The sequence below is a fragment of the Physeter macrocephalus genome, chromosome 1, assembly GCF_002837175.3.
Source record: "Physeter macrocephalus isolate SW-GA chromosome 1, ASM283717v5, whole genome shotgun sequence".
NCBI lineage: Eukaryota > Metazoa > Chordata > Mammalia > Artiodactyla > Physeteridae > Physeter > Physeter macrocephalus.
Genome location: NC_041214.2, coordinates 133,543,898 through 133,553,687, shown reverse-complemented (window position 1 = coordinate 133,553,687; position 9,790 = coordinate 133,543,898). Strand labels below are relative to the sequence as shown.

Here is a 9,790-nt window from a genome sequence, read left to right as displayed (position 1 = left end):
GAACCCGTGTCCCGTGCATCGGCAGGCGGACTCTCAACCACTGCGCCACCAGGGAAACCCTCTCTCATGGGATCTTAACAGAGTGAACAACTCATCTTGGGACCAGTCTGCCAGAACTTCAACAGTTTAGCACCTAAGTCCTATATCCCAGGAAACCCTTCAGTCCCAGGCATACCAGGATGATTGGTCACTCTAATTCTAACCAGTTCAAAAGCGTTTATTGATATAATAAGGCTACCATTCACAAGGCCTTTGTTTATGCTATATACCGAAAGAAACACTGAAAATAAGCAGTTTCTTAAAGATTGCAGTGAATGGTGGTATAGAACATTAAGGGAAAATTTTAGATTTTAAATGTCAAGAAAGGGAACATGTAGCTTTGTTGAAGTGAACTATACCTTAATAAAGCTGTTTTTTTTTCTTAATAACAAACACTAAAAGGGGCCGGGGGGGTAAAATAATCAATTGGCTTTGGTTAACCTAAAGAAAGTGACAAACCAAACACAGTGTTTTCATCTTTCAAATATATAAGAACAAATAATAATGTAATCAAAACAACAGATCTGGTATTAGAGGGAATAAAGATTTAGTCATGGAATAATCCATCAGCTTGATGGTCTCAAGTCTTGAAATGACTAGGATATTAAAATTAATTATGGAGAAAACAAATAAGAAATATAAGATAATAAATGAATGAATCATTTTAGAAACAACTAAATGCAATTTAGTATGAAATGATAATAAAATTAAAGACAAATATTGTAATATTGACTAACAGTATTATCAGAGGAGAAAACAACCTATTACCAGAAGTATTTACTCAGTTCCTATTTTTGCCCATCAATACCCTTTATTTGCTTCAAATACAAATACAATAAATTTCTGCTAACAAATCAGAGGTGTACTATTTGGATAACTCAGGTAAATTGCTTTGTTTTTGTTTAATTATCTGACTTTAAAAAGAATAATCAGTCTTAGATTCATGCATAAAAGAAACCCCTAGAACATTAGGTGGCCATGATTAGCCATGGATAGGAAGAGAGAAAGTATATAGGAAAACAAATTTAATTCAAGGAAATAAAACATTTTAAGAAGTTTATTTAAAAAATAAATAAAATGAAAATGTTCATTGTACCTTAAAGAACCCTGCTTCAGGGCCACACCTGTCATATACATTCCTGGATTTACCTATCGCCATGATAATACCCTGCATGTTCGGTGTCATCATGATCTGCCACAAGGGATTTAAAGTAAGAACTTTTGAATGGTTATCATAAAAAAAAAAAAAAAAATCAAAAAACCAAAATAATTCCTTTACATGCAAGTTAAAAGTCCTTTGTTTTTACATGCATGTTAAAAGTCCTTTGTTTTTCCCTATTTATAAATCAAACGTTGCATTTTTTTTGTAGCAAATGTGATCTGATATGCATATAAGTATCTCGAAATCTTCCATACAGGGCCACAGTTAGCTGACATCGTGCCTTTGTGCGAAGTGCAAAAAGGCATCTTGTCTGAACTGAAGAATTTTTTTAAAAGGCACCCCCCTTCTTGACAAACAATTTAGAAAAATGTGCTGCTCTCTAATAGAACCATTTAGAAAAAGCAACACTCTTTTTATTAAAAAAGATGCCTCTTCCTTAAGGCTCGGGGAGCACAGCATTAGCTCAATTCCAACTCCACTTGTGCCAGTTGGCCAGGCACCCTTGCCTGCACAACCATACAGTCTAAATATATCTAAGCAGCAGCCCTGTACCCATATGACTTATTTTTAAAAGTTACAAGGCACATGCACTGTTAAACTATCACTCCAACGAATTAAAAAAAACATATACACAAAACACAAAACTCTGCCAACAGCATAAGCACTTGCACAAAAGGTAGTGTTAAATGATTAATTACAATTCTACTTTTTTAAATGCCAGAAGGCTCACCCTAAAACAAGCACTAAGGTGCTTGATCAACAAATTAACGTTTTTATTAAAAACATGCCAGTTTCCATAATCTGCAAGCACCAACATGGTAAGAGTTAAACAGAAAAACGCACTGCTATTAAGTTCTAAATATTTAAATATTTCTTTGTCTTCATAATAGTTTATTATGTACTAGGCCATTTTGTATAATGGACTTAGGCAACTGTGGACTTTTGTATCTGCTGGGGACAGGGAGGGTACTGGAACCAATCCGCCACAGATACCAAGAGATGACTGTATTCTTAAATGTTTGTATTTTAAAATATCTGCAAGGTGAAACAACTCAAGACACTATGAAGCTATCATATTAGAGCAATAAAGAGACTGCATCCATTACCTCTGATTCACTGAACCTATTACCCATGGTATTTATTTTGGAGTACACACTGACAGTTGCAATATACCTAACATTAACTGCTTCAGAAAATTCTTCTGGCCAGTTCCTGACTCACAAACCTGCTTCTTATTCTCTTTATGGCCCATGCTTTCTTACAGTAGCACAGTAATAGTAATGTCTTTATGACACCTCTGATTTTGGTGATTAACTCATATAAGAGTTTAATTATAACCTTGAAGTAAGTCTGAAAAAAACATTACTTGGTAAAAACTATTCAATATACATTCAATTCTCATCCATGCCAGTAAAAACTAACAAATGATAGAATCCAGGGTCTGTCTTCTCTGTTGTTACTATTCAGAAACAGCTTTATTGGCCCCCCCCTCAAATACAGAAAAGATCAAAACTGAACAGTGCAAAGAAAAAAGTGGTAAAGGGGAAAAAAAATCTGATGGGATCAGGACAATAGCAATTTTCATCTGGATTCCCAAGAACCATATCATGGGAAACAAAAATGCCTCCATACTGCTAGAAAACTAAGTAGATGAGAATTAACAGTGGAGCAGTAAGAAGAGATAAGATGGAGGTGCCCAGTGTATACAACACTGGTAGGCATTCGACCATGTTGATGAATCATTCAATTCAGTCACACAGAGGGTGCAGAAGAAAAGAAAACAAAACAAAACAGTTATCTATACACTAATCTGTATCTAATCTATATCTAATCAGACTGTAGGATCTTCTGGTAGGAAATGGTGGGCAAAGTGTTATAATCAATAATTCAAGGAAAGTAGGAAAGGAAAATATTTTTAAGTGCTCAAAATTTCTGCTATTTAATTAAACAAACCTTATCAAAACCTATCAACCTGAGAGTAAACAAATCCTATGTCTGCACAGAAGAATTAACTCTAGCAACATAAAATTATTCTTTTGACAAATCCATAAGCTTTCTACTTAAATTTTCATTTGAAATTTGAAGTACTGTCAGCAATTGGTAAGGTAATTTCAGACTGTGGGTGGCAAAGCTGTATGTTACGCAGCAATAGACAATGTGAGGTTGCAGGCATGCCCAAAGTTCTTGCATTAAATAGCAAAAAACAAGTGGAAACAGCGCAGAGGGCTATAATAAAGGTACCTCGTCATCATAACCCCCCTCCTTTGACTCAATCATAAATTTCCCTACATGAGGAATCGCCACCTCTACAACTTGCTGGTTAGAAGGTGGTTGGCTTGTGGTATTTTCAGGTTTCTGCAGAAGAAAATCATTATTGTGAACATTAGAAAAGAGCACAATGGAAGCACTCAGTTTAAGTGCATAGACTCTTGATCCTTTTAAAATTACCTGCATTTTTTAGTATGAAATGAAAACATCTAAAACTGAACATTAAAGCAAATGCATTAATCAGGTAATAATACAAGATTTCCAGCTTTCACTTTGCATCTCAAACACTAAAATTAAATTTTAATTTTTTTTCCCACAAAGCATCTTCAAATTCTTAAAAATAGTTAATACTGAAGTTGTATTTCCTCCTGCTGTCTTTACAGGTGAAAGTTTAATTTACTTTTTAAAATTCTAATAACTCCACAAAGCCTTTCTTGCTATCTCCATCAAAATAAGATATGACCTCCTCTGAATCCAGGAGAGTCTGTAAGTTTTCTTTCTTATGATTTTACCTTTCTAATAATCGATTGTATAGCCACTTAATATCCACACTCTGCTGTGTTTAAACCCACTCGGTCGCAGCCTATGAGACCTAGTACAATATATTTATATCATGAGTGTCCAGTGAATTCTTGTTTTGGGGAAAGCTGCTAGAAAGTGATATCCATTTTTTAAAACTCAGTCAGATTCTTCTTCTTTTCTTTGTTAACGAATTCTAAGAATTTCACTAACCCAAACTAAAGGAGTGGAAGCCAGTGTGAAATCCAGAAAGTCCACTCAAAGACACTAATATGGTTCATTCAAAACACTGTTCAGATTTCACAAGTATCTTACTTTACTGAATAGATTTATAACTAGCATATTCACTATTTACCTACAAACAAATTTCAGAAGTGCTTAAGGTGCTTGAAAGCAGCTTGCTTAAGTAATTTCAAATTGCACAATAAAAATTTCCCTAAGCAAAGATGAACTTTACTTTTGACATCAAATAAACAGAAAATTTTAATAAAAACAGAGTGGTTTTACTGCAGTTTAAAATACAGGTAAATTTTAGTGATGTGAAGGCTTTCTGACTTTTCCAAAGTACATATGCAGAAAAAGTTTAACTGAACAGTAAAACAAGAATAATGGCCAAGACCGGCATTGCTTCCTTTAAAAGAAATGTTATCTTTAACCATAACATTTTCAGAAAAGCTTTCCTCGTTCTGTTTGAGTCCTCAATTTTTCAAAAGGAAACAACCAACCTGCATGGTTGTCATGATCGTGAGAGCTAGTATTCAGCTAACCCAAAACCTGACACGTTAACTGTTGTTCTATAAATGATAGGTATTACAAATATTATACTATTATGCTTCTTGAAATTGCTTATACCTGAATAATCCTAACCCAATATTACTACTTACAGAGATAAGCTTGGTCTATGACACTTAATTAAGGATTTTTAATCCTTCCAGCATTTGAGAGAGGAAGAATTGTCCTACGTCTCCATTCACAAGAGTGAAATATAAGCAGGTAAACTAAGAAATTTGTCTGCACTTTTGGTGAAAAATTTCTCATAAGCAAACCAACCCAAAACAATACTATATTAAGAAGAAAAAATACAAATTTAAGGCAAGTAGCAACCAGAAAATGTATTCCTTAGAATACTTATCCTTACAAAATGACATGTTTCCTTTGAAAAAAAACTGCACTTAGGAAAAATAAATGTTCTATAATCCTTTCCAGTTGCCACAGAAGAGTTTCAACAGCAATAACACTAATTAATTATTTGGGTGAAAGTTGAAAAAGGGAAGAAATTTTGGGCACATGTAGTTATTCTGTGTCCATCAAGTTTAGATATCCTAAAGTACCATAAAAAATTTTCATATAAAGAATTTTAGGGTTCACTGAAGTAAAGTACATTTATATTTTCCTATTACTGTCAGGTCCCATACGAACACCTTAACAAAGGCTGAACTTGGAAGAGATTAAAGATAAGTTCCTCAGTTAATAAGTTGTAAAAATAATTAGAACACAAAGATTTTTGTTAATTGCCTGAAATCTATTAAATACATGATTTTTTTAAAAAGTGGTCCCATAAAAGGGTGATTAGAAAGCTATATATCTTCAACACCTTTGGCTCCCTTAATATGCTCATACCTTTTTAACCTACTAACTTATGGGGAATCTAGTCTAAAGAAATAACCAGAAATATGGAAAAAGTTTCATTTTTAACAGCCTACTTATAATAATGTAAAAGTAGAAATCAATATATAAGGGGGAATGAGTAAGTAAATAAGAATTTAATCACTTAATGGAATACTATTCAACCATTAAATGTTTTTTAGTTTGTAACATGGGGAAACGGTTATGTTCAGTGATTAAAAGAAGAAAAGTTAAGATATAAAATTTTATATGCAGTAGTAACTCAATTACAAAAATAAATCCCAAATCTGTATATAAAAATAAGAATGAAAGTAAACATACCAACTTATTAAGTGATTAACTTTGGGTAGTGGAAATATGCATGATCCTTTCTTAGAGTCTACTTTTTTGAATTTTTAAATTTTCTGAAATATTTCACTTAAAATGAAAGACATTCTTCTAAAAAGCAAGCTGTCTAAACATTTGGAGAGTATCTCTCTATGGTTTCTGTGATTCTAAGCTTTCCAGGAAATTCTTCTTCTACTAAGGTTGGAACTTTATTTATATAAAGTTTTATAAAATAAAAATATATATTTATTGTATATTTGTGAAATGTTTAGGATTTAAGTAACAGAAGGAAATAAAGAGCGACTTAGGGCTTACACTACATGCTAGGCACTTAAAAAAAATGATCTTAATTCATCCGACAATCACCTCCATTTTATATAAAAGAAAAGTAAGGTTTAGAAAAATTAGGCAACTTATTCAAGTTTGCATAGCTAGCAAGAAGTAAAATTAATATTCAAAAACCCAGGACTATTTAATCCCCAAATCTGAAGACTCTGAAATTTAGTTTCTAAGGTGTACCTTTAAATGAGAAAACCCAGTAGGTGGTTACCATGATCCTAAGCAACTGACCATGAGACTAGGAACCACTGGTCAGACAGTCAGGATTAATATATTCTTAGACATGCTGCAGAATTTATACAGACAATGTGGCCAACTATTGGTGCTACTCCAGAAGATATGCCAGATAGAAAAATATTTATGCTAGTTATCATATTCCCTCAATGCCATCTTTTTTCAAGTAAAGGTGAAGCAGTAGACTGCTAGCTTATAAGATGATATCCATATGAATAAACTAATCAATCAAAATTTAAGTGCTGATTTCTACAAATTTAAATTACACATGATTAGCCAAACTAAAAAAAAAAAAAAAAAATCATGATTCTACATTAAGCTAAGTAATGCTTCCAGCTTTCTGATACCAGTTAAAAGAATGACACTTATTAACCATAATGTAGGCTCTAACAAATAAAAATCTTAATTAGCAAATGCCCTGGCAAATTATTTTTTTTATATCAGGCAAAAATATTCCTCCCTTGTTATCTACTCCTGTGTTTTTTCTCCCTCCCTAGGGTTTCTTCTACCATCCCCCAAGAAGTAGAAATCCCAGATCTATTAAAAGAAGCATTTTTCAGGAAGTGCTTTAGAGTTAGCAGTTCCTCATCTCAAGTTTTTTAGTCTCTAGGGACATTTGCAAAACTTGAAATGATCAAAAAAAATCTATCTATATTAATACATTTTTTTATGGTAAGATGATATATAATCAAACTTTTTCAAAAAGGAAATTAAAAAAATAATTTCTGATTACTTTGTTCATCAAAACATAATTAACAGAATACTCTATTAATTGAATATTTTGGTTAATCAAGATCTTATCATATTAAAGACATCACTGTAATTAGCAGGCTATTGTTGAGATTAAGATCACTCAGTGGAAAATTATGTGTTGAAAAATTACATGTCCTGTTCGCTTTAGCACTCTAGGAGTGGAATCTTCAAATCCTAAAATTAGCTATCATGAAACTCATATTAGAGTTGCTTGTGCTCACTAATAAAATAAAAAATAAATGACTATAGCAACTGAATAGTTTTGTAGTATGAAATTCTTGAAACAACATCTCTCAGAATATCATATTCATTGAAACGTAATGCAATACCAATGTGCTCAACTTACTTTTATAAAAAGACACACGTGAATACTTGAAAATTACCAATAAAGGAGGCTTATAATGACAATTTTATACAGGACACTACTGAAATATGCATAAAGTGTTTTATAATATCATATTTATTCTACTAATAATACTCTAACCTAGACTAGCTAGTATTTTGTTAAACACAGTCCATGAAACAATGAAATTTATACCTTATATTCCCAACTATTCCAACGTAATAAGACTAAAGATGGGAGAAGGGGTTGAGGGAAAAGAAAAATAATGCTAAATTTTGTACTCCTCTTTTTTAAGTTCCAAATCAAATGACTATTTTAGTCTATATTATAATTTTTCATAATTCTCTAACAGGAAGATAGAAACTTATTTTTTTAAAAAGAAGCATTTTAAAAATTACTGCTGAGGAAATTACAGCCTGGCAGTCAGGTGACACCTTCAATCACTCATCATGTTCAAGCACAACCGTCCTTTGGCCTGGTCTCTCCTGACTCCCAGACAGGTCATTCTCCTTATACTGCTAGGAAACCTCATGAACATTGATGGGTATGTTCAGAGAGCTAAAAGAAAAATTCTTACCGACTGTAAAACTGTTTCAGGACTTTTATCTTCATGCTCATGTGATGCCTTGGTAATTATTCGAATAGTTTCTTCTTTCAAGTGCTTTGAGAAATCACTTCTTGATGGCTGCTCTAGATATTCTGGTTCTCCTGCTTGTGCTTCATGAGAAAAGAATCAATTGTATATCTAATATAAATCAGTGAGTCTATACTAAGATATATCTGTTATTTATTTCTCATTTGAAGTTATACAATAATTAATTTTACTTTACTTACTCAATTTAAAGTAATACATGCTTCAATATACAGCACTTCCCCCAGAATTTACCAAAAGAAAGAATCAGATCTCAGAGTAGTCAAATAATTACTGAAGAAAGCACTCATTATAGTTTATGCTAAGAAATTCATAGTAAATTTTTTTGTCATGATAAGTATCAAAGTCTAACTATGGAAAATCACGAGCATTCTACCAAAAAAAAAAAAAAAAAAAAAAAAGAAGGAGGGGGGTGCTTTGTACAACAATCCTGGTCTGAGTGTCTGTAGAGAGCACAGAGAGCACAGTAGCTGTTTTTCTGGACACAGTATCCTTTTTCATACTTACCTAACAAAATCCTAACCCTTCTATCTTTTCTGAACCTGTTCCTGGTAGCTGAGTGTTGTCAGAGAAAAACAATTACAACTTGACAAACTGGTATCAATATAAATTCAAGGCTTCAAATACTACCTCTGTGAAGAACTCCTAAAGTTATATCTACTGCCTATGTTCTGAGTTTGAAACCCACAGATGCAACAATGTACTCTGAATGTCCACTGGGTATTTAACAGACAAACCCAAAATCCTTATACGACCTACAAGGCGTTTTATAAATGGGCCTCTGCCTATCTCTCCAACATCGCCTGGTGTCCTTTGCCCTTTACTCAAAAAGGAACACATACTACCCTTTTTTCAGCCTATCTAATACATCAGAGAGGAGGTGTACCTTTCAACTTTTGGATCTTTCCTCATTTTCTTCCCCTTGCCTGTGTGTTCACCAATTCTCATCCCCCCCATCTAATAACTTCTATATATCCTTTAGTTTAAATATCACTTCCTTATGGAAGTATTCCTGATAACCCCATTTCTAGAGCAGGGTTGCTCTGCCTCAACACTACTGACATTTTGGTTCAGATGATTCTTTGGTGTGGAGGATTTTCCTGTGTACCCAGGCATCTACCCACTAGAGATGCCAGTTGTACTGTCCCCACGGGTGTGACAACCAGAAATGTCTCCAGTATTGTCAAATGCCGTCTGAGGGACAAAATCACTCTCAGGTGAGAATAATTGCTCTAGAGTAAACGTATACTTTCTATTTAATAGCACTTACCACAACTATAACTTCATTATTTTTGTTAAGTATTTGTTTCAAGCCCATATCCCCTGCTAGACTGTAAGAATCGAAAGAGCAGTGATGCTATCTCCCTTTTGTATTGCTATCTTCAACACCTAGCATATAATAAGCACACAATAACTTAATGGAACAAATGAATTAGTAAGCTAATGAATGGCTAAAAAGAAATAAGAAAGTACACTAAAATATTCTACAGCGTTACTGGGATAGGTTAAGTGAGTCCTTGCTCAATCA

General features: G+C 33.2%; 1 protein-coding gene across 1 annotated transcript in view; it reads right to left on the bottom strand.

The window, feature by feature from the left end:
* Positions 1-9,790, bottom strand: part of USP25 (ubiquitin specific peptidase 25) — a 141,245-nt gene that overhangs the window by 25,073 nt on the left and 106,382 nt on the right. Inside the window, exons 18-20 of the mRNA XM_024120127.3 lie at positions 8,188-8,327; positions 3,443-3,556; positions 1,136-1,231 (exon numbers count right to left, since the gene is read on the bottom strand). Of these exons, the coding sequence (XP_023975895.1) occupies positions 1,136-1,231; positions 3,443-3,556; positions 8,188-8,327 (350 nt within the window). The remainder of the gene's footprint in view (positions 1-1,135; positions 1,232-3,442; positions 3,557-8,187; positions 8,328-9,790) is intronic.